The sequence below is a fragment of the Xyrauchen texanus genome, chromosome 43 (genome assembly GCF_025860055.1).
Source record: "Xyrauchen texanus isolate HMW12.3.18 chromosome 43, RBS_HiC_50CHRs, whole genome shotgun sequence".
NCBI classification, from domain to species: Eukaryota; Metazoa; Chordata; class Actinopteri; order Cypriniformes; family Catostomidae; genus Xyrauchen; species Xyrauchen texanus.
This window is the reverse complement of record NC_068318.1, coordinates 23,746,321-23,760,696: the sequence shown is the minus strand read 5'-3', so window position 1 is coordinate 23,760,696 and position 14,376 is coordinate 23,746,321. Positions and strand designations below refer to the sequence as shown.

The 14,376-nt window shown below is 37.8% G+C and overlaps 1 protein-coding gene across 1 annotated transcript in view; it reads right to left on the bottom strand.

Moving 5' to 3' along the window:
• The window catches only part of b3glctb (beta 3-glucosyltransferase b), a 39,145-nt gene extending 25,802 nt beyond the window's left edge, over window positions 1-13,343 (bottom strand). Inside the window, 2 exon segments of the mRNA XM_052115976.1 lie at window positions 12,016-12,275; window positions 13,145-13,343. Coding sequence (XP_051971936.1) covers window positions 12,016-12,275; window positions 13,145-13,343 — 459 coding nt within the window.
• Between the last annotated feature and the right edge of the window lie 1,033 nt (window positions 13,344-14,376).

Below are 14,376 nucleotides of genomic sequence, written 5' to 3'. Positions count from 1 at the left end.
TTTACGGATATATCCTGAACATTTTTACAGAAAAAGAGCAGTCACACTTTAAAAGCTGACTTAAGTCCCTCTAGCACTTTTTTATCTAAGATTAACTTTACATGCTCTAATTTATGCATGAGGTGTGAATAAAGTTACAACACCATGCTTTGTTTTCAGTTCAATAACACGTCAGCTAAACAACCAGTCCAGTTTATAATTTCTGTGTAAATCCAAACATTGCAATGGAACCTGTGTTGCCCTCATACTAAATTTTTTGTTTATTTACATATCACAGATTTTGGGCGGCGTTGTCTTGTGACTGCAAATAATATGTTCTCACCCACTGTGGCTTTGAAATGGCTTATGACTCCTACAAACTATACGAATTTCAAAGAGGTCAGATTGTGGTACCGTTCATATTGCACAACTCTCTGTATTGTCACTGAAGTTGTAGCATTTTCAAATTACATGATGAATCCACGACAGTGGTGAGCACATTACAAGACATTTCACTATTGATGAATCCTCAACGACAATGCCTGGACTCCAAATTACGTTTCACAACAGAGTACATGCGAGGAGTGATACGAGATACGAAAACAAATGCGTGATCATATGTTATGCATTTCCGAATATGATTTTCATGTTTTTAATCGCCTCAAGGCATCATGCATTTTATTGGTTACAATATTAAAAAGTACCTCCTACTGTAAAATCTAACTATTTGCTTACCTGACTGTCCAAGAGAATTGGCCATTTCTCTTCAACTCTTCTCTTTCTCCTCCCGGTTGTGGTACAGTTCAGAGGAAACATCAAATAGGCAATGGTACACCTGCCAGTGTTCCACAAATTTTTCCTCCATTTCTTCTGTCCAATGAGACTTTTTTGATACCACAGCCATGCTAGTTGATGTTCTGTTGCAGGCACATTTGGACTCCTCCCACTGAAACTTCCCATGCCCTGTTTCATGCTCTCTGTCTGTAGGTCAATGCTGCTGTTGTATTCGGTCAAAACATATTTCACACTGCACAATTTGGAATCGCAGACAGGTCCAGATATTAAACATTCTAGATATCTCGCTGACAACGGCGACGCGTCGGAGATTCTCTCAAATCGCGTCTTTGATAGTTCATATATTGCGATCATCACTCATGGGAACTAGCTCTGATTTGCCCACGATTTCAAGCTTTTGTCGGCAATCTCCAGAAAACTGTTGGGGAGTGAAATTCGGGCTTAAAATCGTGTAGTGTAAACTCTGCATTAGGGCACATACACATAAGAGCTCGTATCAGAGTTCAGAGTGTTTGATGGATAGGAATGTGTAAAGCTGGACTTTGAGGGTGTGGGCAGAAACATATCAGTTTGAAATGAAGCAGGAACACTGCAAGGACTTTGGAAAACACAACACTACCCTCCTCTCTTAAACTATCATTGGTCAAGAGATGCCTACGTCAAAAAAATAATCGAGACTACAGTTACAGCTGTTGCAATTATGTGATTGTGAAGTGTCAATTACAGCACTCCTATTGCGCCAACATTTTCTATTTACAAAATATTATTTGGGCCGTTTTGTGCATGAATGCAAAGGCAAATCAGAGGCATTTAAATTAGTCAAAAGACACATCAGTAATGCTCACTATCTAAATTATATTGTGTATTATTTATTCAAAATATGAATAACATTGTTTGTCATGCAATTAAATTAATAATGCAATTCAGTAACACAGTTCTCAGCTTGTTTTGATGCATAACCCACATAAAGAATATTGCATGCAGCTGCACCAAACATAATATTATATTTTAATGTAATTTATATAAATCGAAATGAATAATCCCAATTGCAATAGCAAAGGAAATAATCTGCAATTATGGTATTTATCATAATTATGCAGCTCTGCGTCAGTGAGCATTATAGCTGAAGTGTGTAATTAAGAGGAAATTAAAACAATATTTTTGACCCAGAAAATACCCTGTATAATAGTTTTCTCTGCATATTAAGCTGGGATTGCAGAAAGTATTTCAACATAAAAACATCACATTCATCAACTTTAAAGTTTTCTTAGCTTTTGGTCACATGATAAATTGGAACTATCGTAAACTCTTCTGTTTTTCTTTTTCTTCCTTATGACACAGATGAAATGAATTGCCGTGTTTTCTGGCGCAATGTAAACTTTAGTGTGTAGGTACCCTTAAATGTTATATATGATCATTCATGTTGCCAGAGGCAAAAGTGCGACAACAGACCAAATATATGCTGTTTAGTGTAAAAGCCCTTGTGGTGTAAACATGGCTGACCAGAATAAAATTCTGTTTGCTCTTTGACTGTTTTTTTAATGATGCTTTGTGCATTTCAGCACTACAGCTTTCATCTATTCCTTATAAAAGGGTCTCTTTTGTAAGAAAGGTAAGAATATGGTGTTGAGACTACGAATATAATGTTTTGACTTGTGTAATTGTTTAAGCATCTAACTATTTATTTTATTTGTTTCTTACAATAGAATGAGTCTTTACAGGGAGGGAAATTCAGGTGACATTTTATATCAAGAAGCAATTTATGTGTGGATGGATCTCTGAGGGCTCTCTGTGAGTTCCTGTTGACTAGATGTCTGAAATTAAGCTGATGTACAGCTTTTGAAGTGATGTGCATCTACAGAGAAAACTCTGCTCGACTCATATTTGGCAAATAAATTGGGAAAAACGTACTCTGCAAACTTTGAACGAAGTGTGTAAAAGTTCTATCAATGTTGTGAATTGCAATTCACTTTTTGTAAAGAATCGCAATATTATCATTTCACATCCCTAATATTGATATAACTGTTTTGCTAGGTCCCTGTTGATATCCACCCCTAATGCTTACCAGGCTTACATCCCCAGAAAGTTTCAATTTGGAAGAGGCAATTTTACGTAAATTTCCTCTTCCAAAAATGTTTTTTAAAAATCCAAGTGGATGTTTCACAGTACAGAGACTGTGAAAGAGACACCAAAGAACCTGCTAGTACCTGAATTTTTTTTAAGGGTTTTAGCACAATAGAATTCAGAACTCAATGAGGTGATTTTGGCTAATTAAGGCAGGTTGTCAAGGTACTCCTTGCGAGGGACTAAGTGACAAGATTACTACTGGAAACTGCCAGGAAACTGAAACATATGCATGTTTTGACTATCAACCCAATGTTAAAACCTGATGGGAGTCGGTTTGAGACGGTTCTATAATTTCAATTGAACTGTTAGATACAGTGGGGCCCAAAAGTCTTGAAACTACATTCAAAATCTGCCAAAGTGGAAACCAGGAATTTTTTTAGAAATTGTGATGATGATTTAGAAAAAGAGATTTTAAAATTAAGAAGAAATATTTAAGATTCTGCATTATTTGTTGGTCACTAATTAAATGTAAGCAAATGCATGACACTGACCTTGATAACTCCCTGCTTACCATTAAAGCACACAAGCTCTTTGGAACATTTTCAAATCATGCTGGATAACATGGATCAAGTTTTGCACAAACTTGTGGAGTGCTGTCTTTAAAACAAAAGAGAGACTTCCAAATTTTAAGCATTTTCACTAGGGGTCTCAGACATTTGGACCCCACCGTACCTCCAAATGCCAAATTCAGGAGTTTACATTTTTGTTTTATCATAGAATACTCTCATGCATGTTGTTTTAGCATAAAACCACTACTTGGTCTATGCTGTGGAGAATGACTAAAAACCTTGTTTGAACGGCACATTCACATCTACAAAGAACAATGAAGAATTGCAGATCTTGAATGAAAAGATGTAGGAGGAATGGAGTGCTAGAGAGTATTAGTATACACCAAATGAGCTTAGATGAGACTGAAACAGTATCTTATTTAGATGAAGAATGTGCTAGCACATAGTTTGAGATTATTTAGAATGCACTGGAAAATTGACCAGATGGGAGATCAAGCAGACAACATTTGTGAGAGTGTGGATAAGGACCCCCCATTTAAAATCCTTTTGTTTCATAAAAGGAATTTTTAAAACTTTTTGTACTTTTGCATGTTTTAGACATTGAGACTCTCACAGATTGGCTAACTAGCAATCAGATATTTTTTACCAACAAAAACAACTGTGTAGCATCTAATCTTTCCAATTACATTTTCAGTTTATATATATATATATATATATATATATATATATATATATATATATATATGTTTAGCAGATAAGAGAAAGTCTGCTTATCACAAAAGTGCAGATTTGTCCTAGCTAAATTTCTCTTCCTTGCGGGTGTTTAGATTAATGGAGATTATGACACCAACGTTTGACTAAAACATGGTGGACTGTAGGGATGTGTAAAACATTTTACGAATTCAAAGTCATCTAAAAAAGTCTTAATGAGGCCATGTATAGCTAGGCTGATTTAAATTTTCCCAGACTTTGATCTGGCACATTTCTTAGGGGGCATTTGCATAAAGATGTGTTCCTACATTCAAAAAAGAATGAACGGAACAGAATGGAATGGAAAAGAATGCAGTGGTCTGAATGTGTGTTTTTTAAAAGTTGTTCAAAGTTTTAAAACCATTTCTAACATGGCACGCCAATTTAAAAACACATCACTCATGATGCAAAATATTCAAAAACAGGGTGAATAGCGACACAGCAACCAAAAACGTCTGTATGGGAATAAATGTAAAGACAAACCTTTTCCAAGAGGGTTTTAGCATGCAAACTATGAAAAGCTTAGCACAAAATGAAAATTCACCTTATCTATTTTCTATATGCATGTTATTGATCTTATTGTGAATGATTTATCAATGCATATGTTTTATTTTGTTTTTGTTTTTTGGCCTTGTAATCTTTAATCAAAAATTACAATAAATCGATCTTCCGATGAAATTACAGCCTTCTATCTGGTGACATATGCAGGACTGCTTCAATCATTTAGTCTGCTTAAATCCTGCCCCTTTCTTATAAATACCACAGCCTTGCGTAGAGTTGAAGGAAGTGTCAGTCGCATGTTGGAGAAGATGGCAAGGTGTATTTTTGTATATCCTTCAAAACTATCATTCCTTAACCCAAACTTCCTTGGTTATGGGTCAGCTGGCTTGAATTTACATTTTGAATGAGGAGGAATAACGGACATTTCACACCTGAATTGCATAGGTGATCACTAATGAATACAATGCTTCGGATTCCTCTGGAGTTTATTTATATTTTTGAATGCAGTTATCTTAGGATGCATGGCACAATTAGTTGTATTTTTTTATTTTTTTTTTTTTTCATTTATATTTAGTGTATTGTTATTCAAAATGTTGAATATGGTTATCTTTTACTCACTCGTTTTTCAATGGCTACAGCCTCTTCATAAGCAAATAACTCGTTTGTTGTCAATTTGATTTTAGTTTTCTCTACTATCCGTATTGTTATTCTGTGCTCTAAGACAATTGTTTGCCAGTTTGAAATGCCTTCAGCTTGTTATTGCGCCACGTTCTTGAATTACAATCAATATATGGTATTTGAAGTTTAGTTAAGTGTCCAATTGTACAATGTCAGAATGTTAAAAAACATTATTGTTATATTTCCGCTGGATCTCTTCTGCTGCACTCAATGCTCTGTCCATGCATGGCTACATTAACGGGCGGAGAGTTTGCCCAGAACAGAACCATACCGCCAACACCAACAGATGCTTTATCACCAAGTCAATAAATGCTCTTTCAAGTATTCTGTTCATTTGACGTAATTGGTCCTGACTGAAATTATTTACTGTATTGTTGTTAAAAAAGGTTTTCAACATGTTATGGAAGCTACATACAAAACATGCAATTTGGCAGCGGTTTCTTTCAGAATCAAAGCACATACTTTTTTTTTACTTTAAAGAGAGTAGCCAAATTTTTTGGCCTACTAAAAGAGGCGCAATTCCAAAAATGTGCGTGAAGATTTACAGTTTGGTTTTTGGTTTCATGGAAAAAAATTATAATAATAAAAAAGAAATATATATATATATATATATATATATATATATATATATATATATATATATATATTGAAACTAAATTAACCAGTTACCAGCATTTAAAACAGTGTTTTCACTCCGAATAATTGAAAGGGTCTTTATTCTCGTTTGGTTAATCAATTTTGCGTGTGTCACTAGCAACCAAGTTTCAACAAACACAAAATATATAGGATGGGTTACTACAGTAAATAAATTTAATAACCCTTATTAATTTTAGATACAGCCTGAATATGATTAAATACAGTACATATTTAAACATATATAAACATATTTATTACAGGCCATATACTTCTTTTTTTTACATATAGTTCAGTGGAAATGTAATTTATAACTGCTGACAGATACATGAGACAAAATGTATGAACATCAACCATAACAAGGTAACAATAAAATGTATGGCTTTTCAGCACTTCAAACTTAAAGGCTGCTTATTGGATCAATAAAGGTAAAAGTCACATTATGCGACTCATTAGTTTATAGTGAGCTTATATCATACTAGTTACGTCTTGCCTTAAGAACAGATGGTGTGACTAAATTAACTTACTAAATTAAGTTAAGCCCTTAGTTTGAAGTTTATGTCCCAACTTAATTAAGACCTTACGTACATCTGGTGCAAGCCTACCCGGATGGTTAAAGATCTGACTGATCTTTGAAGACTTCCACACAGCAGGACTTGAATATTTAAGGGGTGGTAAAAGTACAACGAGGCTACCAGTTCTGCTGTCAGCTACACTGCCAATTGACAGAAACTGGAAAGAATAAAACAATGAGGTGGAAACAAACATTAGTTCCTAATGGCAGGTCAAGCCCAGCAGCCTAGTCCCCACTAGAGGGTTGCACCTCAGCTCTCAGTGGCTAATGAACAAGACTGATGTGTCAGGCAGTGCGATGTTTGAAAAACATTCTTTATATGGCTTAGCCCTGGGGAGTCCTGCCGATCAGTAGTTGGTCAAGATGCCAACTGGAGCGTTTTCACCTTCATGTTCAACAATCCAAGTCTTCTAATGAGGCGGACTCTCCAAAATAAGCCTGTCAACTCCAAAATTGGCAGTGGGAAAAGGCATATAAAGGTGAAGGAGCAGGCATATGAGTTAAAAAGTGCAGCATGTCAGGGTTATAACGTAATAGTTTGAGATTTTACTTTATTTTTATTTCAATCAAATTTTCAATGTGTCCTTCAATGTAGTTTAGCTCTCTCACTCTGTTTTAGATTAAGTTTTGTTTTCTAGAGTTTTGTTTTTTGAGAGCTAATTAGTGATGAGGATCTTTCAAATATAGAGTAACAGCAAAAAGGGAAATAAGAGAGCAAAGAGAGACTGAGATACAGCATGATAAATGAAATTTTTAAAATGACAAGACAAACCAGTATGGAACAACCTCGCCTGAGAATATAAAAGGCATCATGAAAAATCCCTTCACCTATAGGTGAAGTTGTTTTACTGAAAACACATTGTCCAAAATTACACATTAAAATCTTTACAAAACAGGCAGAAGTGAATAATCTGTTCTCTGTAGCACATACAGACTCAGAACTTTTCATCCATCTGTTTGCTAGCATACATCTACAAGTTTGCAAAATAAACTTTTAACAGATATACATTAAAATGTACAGTTCTTTTCTATATTTCTCAAATATAGACCAAAAATATTTATGAATTATCTAGCACTCACGGGCATATCCACGTTCGCATTCAATTAAATGATTGCATGCATTTCTCTGCCATCCATGTATCCAATTATGTACAAATAAAAAAACAAATAAATCTCCATTGACACAAGCTTGTTTTTTTCCAGTGGCAAACATTCACTGAAACAAAGACTTATACAGTGTCACACAAACAGCTTCATTGTAAGCATGTTTAATCAACAACCACACACAAAAATCAGCACTACACTATGTGGTCAATGTGTTTGACACAAACAGAGACAGTGATAGAGACAAAAGCTGCTGTTTATATCCCACAAGACACACGTTTCATAAAAATCTGACTTTTCTTAGGTACCAAGGCAACAGGGCCATCATGTGGCCAAAATTGAATTCTGCATGAGAAATAAAAGAGAACTGAAATAAAAAATTAAAATAAAAAAAGAGCCGCCCCCCCCACACACACACACACACAACTAAATGAAAAGTTACAGAAAGTAAAGAACAGAACAAGGTCAATATCAGGGGGACAACACATTAAAATGTTGTCCGGGACCATTCATTTGACAAACAACCTTGGAACTGATCCATACCATGGGGAATGACATGTTCCTACACTAAACACTGAGACTTTCAAAATAACATAATTTGTAAAATGATCAGAATAGGAAATAAATTTGTTTAAATTCAACCGAAAAAGTATTAGTGTGGGCATGGCCTAAGTTTTGGTATAATCAATTTATTCTATAATCTTGATTGATAAAAATTAGTTTTTTTTAAATAAAATGATGCTAAAACTAAAAATTGTTAATCAGTAATATGACTGTTATTGTGACTATGACTGTTTGTTAGCAGCGTTAGATTGTTCAACAATTCTGGCGTGCACACCCAGTGCTAACTATAAATAATGATGGAGGAATAAAACACAGTGGGGCATCAGCGCTCATGCTGGAACTCTCACTCAGGAGAAAAACTTTATTTTTAGATACATGTCACATGTCAATCTCAACACATCTTATTGGTTGTTGGCATTGCTCATCACACAAGATCTATGTTAACACATTGAGAGCACATTTATTTCTATTATGTCAAAACCCTCACTTGCTCTCACATTGTTCTTCTCTTAAACAACAACAACAAAAAAAAACATCATTAGGTTGTCTAGCATCATGTAAACCCATACATGGTTAATCTCCGAACATAAACTTTGTAAACTTACTCAACTTAAATCTTGTTGCAGGTTTTGTCATCACATCTGCTGCCATCTTGCCTGTTGGGCAATAGTTCAAACTTATTTTCCCATCATTCACAGTTGACCTCGTGAAGTGATCCTTTATGTCAACATGTTTACATCTCTGTCTGTTTACAGGATTTTTTGCTAACGCTATTGCACCTTGGTTATCCTCATAAACCTTAGGTGGTGCGTAGTCATGTCCGTCAATGCCCTCTAATAGCTGTAGGTACATACACTCTTGTGTGGTTGCGGCTAACGCCATATACTCTGCCTCACAAGTGGATAATGCAACAGTGGGCTGCTTTTTGGTTTTCCTTGAGATCATAGGACCATTCTCTTTTAGGCTTACACAATAACCCGTTGTACTTCGTCTGTCAGTTACATCAGCCGCCCAATCTGCATCACTGTACGCATGTAATCCCAGTTTCTCATTATCACATTTCCTGTAAATCAACTCTTTTACGATTGTGCCTTTCAGATATCTCGGTACATGTTTCACAGCAGTCCATTGCTCTTCTGTTGGCTCAGTAAAATACTGTGACAGCTTACTTACTACAAAACTCAGATCTGGTCTTGTACATGTAGTTAGATAAATTAGGTTGCCAACCCCTCTCTGTATTTCTTGACATCAGTCATCTTCTCTGCATCATCATTATAGTTAAGTTTTTGTTCATATGGTGTCACTCGTGGTTTACCGTCTTGCATCTCAAATCGTTCAAATATTTTTTTCACATATCTCCTCTGTGACTTTTTAACACACTTATTACTAGAGATGCACCGATTGACCGGCCAGGGACCAGAATTAGCCGATTTTCCGCATGCTCGGGCCGGACCGGTGACCGGCCGGTCAGCCTCACGGCTTTCCGATTCCAAGCCGGTCCGTTTTGTTGCCAGCAGCGCAGGCAATAACGTCACAGCCGCATATAAACATGTCATTGGCGTGGAAGATCATCACTGTGAAGAATACATAAAGTTTGAAATGTGTAATAATTGTAAGGCCAAAGTAAACTGTGGGGGAACCACCACAATAACTTTCGGAACAACAAACCTGATTAGACATTTAAAACACCTTCACCCAGCTGAAAATGCCCATTTTAAAAAGAAGCTAAAAAGTGAAAGCGGCTAAAGCTAGCCAGAGCTCAGAGCCAGTCACAAGTCAGCAGCGTCTCCTATCTTGCCTTGGTATGAGCAGCGAAAAGACCAAAGCAATTACGAGGAAAATTATGGAATTCATGGCCCTGGATGAGCAGCCGTTCTCCATAGTTGAGGACAGAGGGTTCAGAAATCTGATAAATTTCCTCGATATAGAGTAGGTGGTTATTTTCCGACGTCGCGTTGCCCGAGTTGTTTAATCTCGTGTCATGTCACACACTGTTACCTGTCAACATTTGGGTACACAAATCCGGCAGAGGGGAAGTGGGGTGCTGGATGGCAGAGGCAGGCTAAATTGTGCCGTTGTGATTTAATGTGCTGAGTAACGTAATTTTTCCCACCGTGTCCGATATTAAAATCAGTGCGACACACATTGCAAAAGGCGTGGGCATTGTCGATATGACTTCGGGATATCAAATTAAATTCTTCCATCCAGCTGTTGTTAAATTTATATATTTATATTTAGTTTTTTTCACCGGAGCACCAGCTGAGTCTTCTCCTCCCATCTACCAGTGATGCTTGATTTAACATCCCTCGTCTACTGCCTGCGCAGATATCAACAGCGAAAATGGGTTTTGGTTGCCAGGTTGAGGTTACAAATGATTTGTAATTTGTATGATGTGTCAATTGTGTGAGTAGGATGCGTTTCATTCAAGATCTGGCAACTGGACCACCTTGGAATAATATATTGATGTGATTGTTCATAAAACGTGGTTTGGGCCATACAAATTACGAGAGCTTTTTTTGGGAGAAATAACAAAAAGGGAGACTCCCGGGAAAAACGGGAGTGTTGACAGGTATGGTTACAAGCCGATCCCGAAGCAGCAATCAGTTTTACAACTGATATTTGGACATCTAACGTAAGTTGAGCGTATTGGACACTTCAGTTTTTCAGATCTTTGGAATTGTTTTCTTAGACGAGTAATAAAGAGAAAAAGGTCCATTTATAAAAATAGTGGAAAATGACATTTGTTATATAAAGCAACTCATTTGCAGTTAATTGTTATTTCTACATCTTTCCAGTCACAGAGCACTTTATTTTGAGAGTTGTTTAAGTGAGAGAAGATCCTGTAACTTAGTGCAGTTTGGGGGAAATTGTAATGTTTAATAATTTATTTTATTATGAAAATAAAATTTAGCATTGAAGAAAGGTAGATTTTGTTTGTATATGCGGTCAATAATGGTTCTTAGTAAGAAAATCGGAATCGGAAAAAATCGGTATCGGCAGGTCACACTTGTAAAGGAATCGGCCAATCGGTGCATCTAGTTATTACTTTGATCAAAATCGATACCAAGAAAATGTTTCAGTTGACCCAAGTCTCTCATCTTGAACTTTGCTGGGAGCATCTCCTTCACAACATCTCCTTCAGTGCATTTTCATCACTGGCAGCAATGATCAAATCATCAACCCATATGATCATGATCACTTTCTCATTTTCTGTTTCTTTTGTGTAAACACAATGATCAGCAGGGTTTTGCAAAAAGTCATTTTCACTTAGATATTCGTGCAACATCTTGTTCCAATTTCTGCCTGACTGTTTTAGTCCATATAGTGGCTTTTCCAACTTAAACACCAACATTTGTGTTAGATTTCACCTCATAACCCTCTGGTTGCTGCATGTAAATCTCATTGGTGCATGGAGGTAGGCAGTCTTGACATCCATCTGATGTAAAATCAGGTTTTCCTGTGCTGCTTTTTGCATATACACTCTGATACTCGTCATGTTAGCAGTAGGTTAAAAGGTCTCCTCATAGTCTACACCCATATTTTGACTATATCCTTTGGCTACATATCGTGCCTTGTATTTGTCAGATCCATCGATATTGTTTTTAACTGCATACACCCATCTACTGCTCCCTTTCTCTCAGGTAAGCTGGTTAGAGTAAATGTGTCATTTTCTTTTAGTGACTGCATCTCTTCATTCATTGCATTAACCCATTCATTTGAGTTAGATGAAGTTACAGCTTCTCCGTATGTTAGGGGTACATTAGTCATTAATCTGTAACAAAAGTCTACGTTAGTCAGTACCTGATCATCACTCTCCTCACCAGATACATATTCAGACAGATAACTTGGTGTCTTCCTCACTATAGGAGGGTATCTTTTAGGTCCATTTTTGGCCTCATCTGGCTGTGTTTGGCTGTTCTCCTCAGGCATAGTTACTGGAACCTGTACCGGAGTACTTCCTGGACTCACATTAGCATTTTGCCCGGTCTTGTTTGCCCTATTATGTACCTCAAAATTGTCATCATCAGGATTCAAGTCAGTTTGTGTCTGCCGCTCAAAAACTGTTTCGGTCACAAAACCAAAGTCTGTTTTTCTGCACTTTTCCACTTTCAGGATAGTAGACCATGTAGGCTGGGCTATTTTTGTCGTACCTGACAAAAATTCCCTTCTCACACCTTGAGTCTAGTTTTCTCTTGTCCTGTTTATAGGCAAAACACACTGACCCAAAGTTTTGTATCCTGGAAAGTTTAGGCTGTTTTCCTGTCAGCATAAAGTAAGGTGTCTTTTTTGTGCGCTTGTTAAAGCATCTGTTCCTCACTACAGCTGCTGTCTGTACTGCATAGGTCCATAACTCCTTTGATAACTCACTTTCTATCAGCATACACCTCGCCATGTCAAATAGGGTGCGCCAATTTCACTCAGCAGTGCCATTTTGGTGTGGTGAGTAAGGTGCTGAGGTCTCATGTCTTATCCCATTTCTGTAGAGTAATGCCTGGTAACTTTTCCCCATGAACTATGTACCATTGTCAGATCTGATACATTTTACCTTCCCGTATGGGGCTGTATCAGCAAGAAACTTCCCTGTTGCTTGCACTGTGTCACTCTTATTTCAGAAAGTACACAAACACTGCACTGGAATAATCATCAGTGAATGATAACGCAAACCTATACCCATTTCTGGACTCTGGGTCTACTGGTCCCGCTATATCTGTGTGCACCAACTCTAAAGTTGCTTTGGCTCTTACATCAGGCTCTCTGATCCTGGTTTGGATAAATTTTCCTTGAGTGCATACATCGCAATGAAGGACAGGTTTAACTGTTTTACCCTTAATCATCATGCCATCAACAACACCTTGTAATTTTTGAACATCATCATAATTACAGTGTCCTAGGATCTCATGCCATGTCTGCATATCATAACACCCCTTACTTTGGTCATCACATTCATCATCTAATGTGTGTAAGTAGTAAAGTCTGTTGTACTTATGAATGTGGAATTTTGTACCATCTTTATTTTGTAGAACATTTTCCCCTTGCTTGAAGATTACGGTGGCTCTGCTGGAAGTAGCTGCTTCTACAGAAAAGATGTCCTGCGGGTAGGAGGGGATGTACAACGCCTGTTTCAGCATTGCGTTGTGACGTCGCCCTCTGCTGTCAATCAAGCAAACCTCTGCATCTCCTCTGCATTCAGCGAGCGATTCCTTTGCACCTTGTGCCGTCAGCCAACTCCACGCAGTGTGTCTCGGCCTGGAAACTGTCGTCGAACTTCTTAAATTTTCCTATGTCTGTGATGATGTGTGAAGTTGCCCCTGTATCCACCATCAGACCTGTTGCCTTGACACTGCGCCCAGGCTGGATATCCACATCCCCGTCGCTTATCCGGAATGCATACTCCTTGCCGCTCACCTCCTCAGAAACTTTCCGCGCGTCGTCTCGCCTATGTTTCCGTCTGCAGGTTGCGTCTCGATGTGTGTTGCTCTTACACTGACTGCACCACTGCTTGCGTTAACATTCTCTGGCTTTGTGTCCTCTCAGGCCACATCTGAAGCATATGATGTACACACTCCCGGCTCCCCGATCACTTGAACTTGCCAAAGCGGGTATTCACTTGGCTGCGCCCGCGCCTTCATGAAGTTGTCAGCTGATGCTATGGCGTGCATCTTTTCTGTGTCCTCATAGCTCCTTAGCTTAGTTTTGAATTCGGCAAAAGCCATCGCCTTCTCACTTTGTGTGACATGTATAGCAAACGGTTTGAATGAGTCTGGCAGGCCCTTCAAAATCATGGCTACTAACAGTCCATCACTTAATATCTCGCCAGCGTTTCTCAATGCGGTAATGGTGGTCTCTGCTCTTATAACATGTTCTGTCACACTCTCGCTGCTCGACTTTTGGAGTGAAGTCAGTTCGGTATACAGGCTAATTACACGTGGCATACCTTTGCCCGCATAATAGTCTCTTAGTATCTTTAGGGCTTTCCACCCGTTGTCTGCTGCATCTCTCGTTATCAGTGACAAGCTTTTATCATCCAGAAATTGGATCAACTCCACATAAGCCTCTGCATTTTTCTCCTCGTCTTCCGCCGGTTCTCCTTCCTCATCTTCGGTGGGCTCATTTAAAATAGACTCTTTTAGCCCTTGCAGTCGAAGATGGCCCAAAAATGTC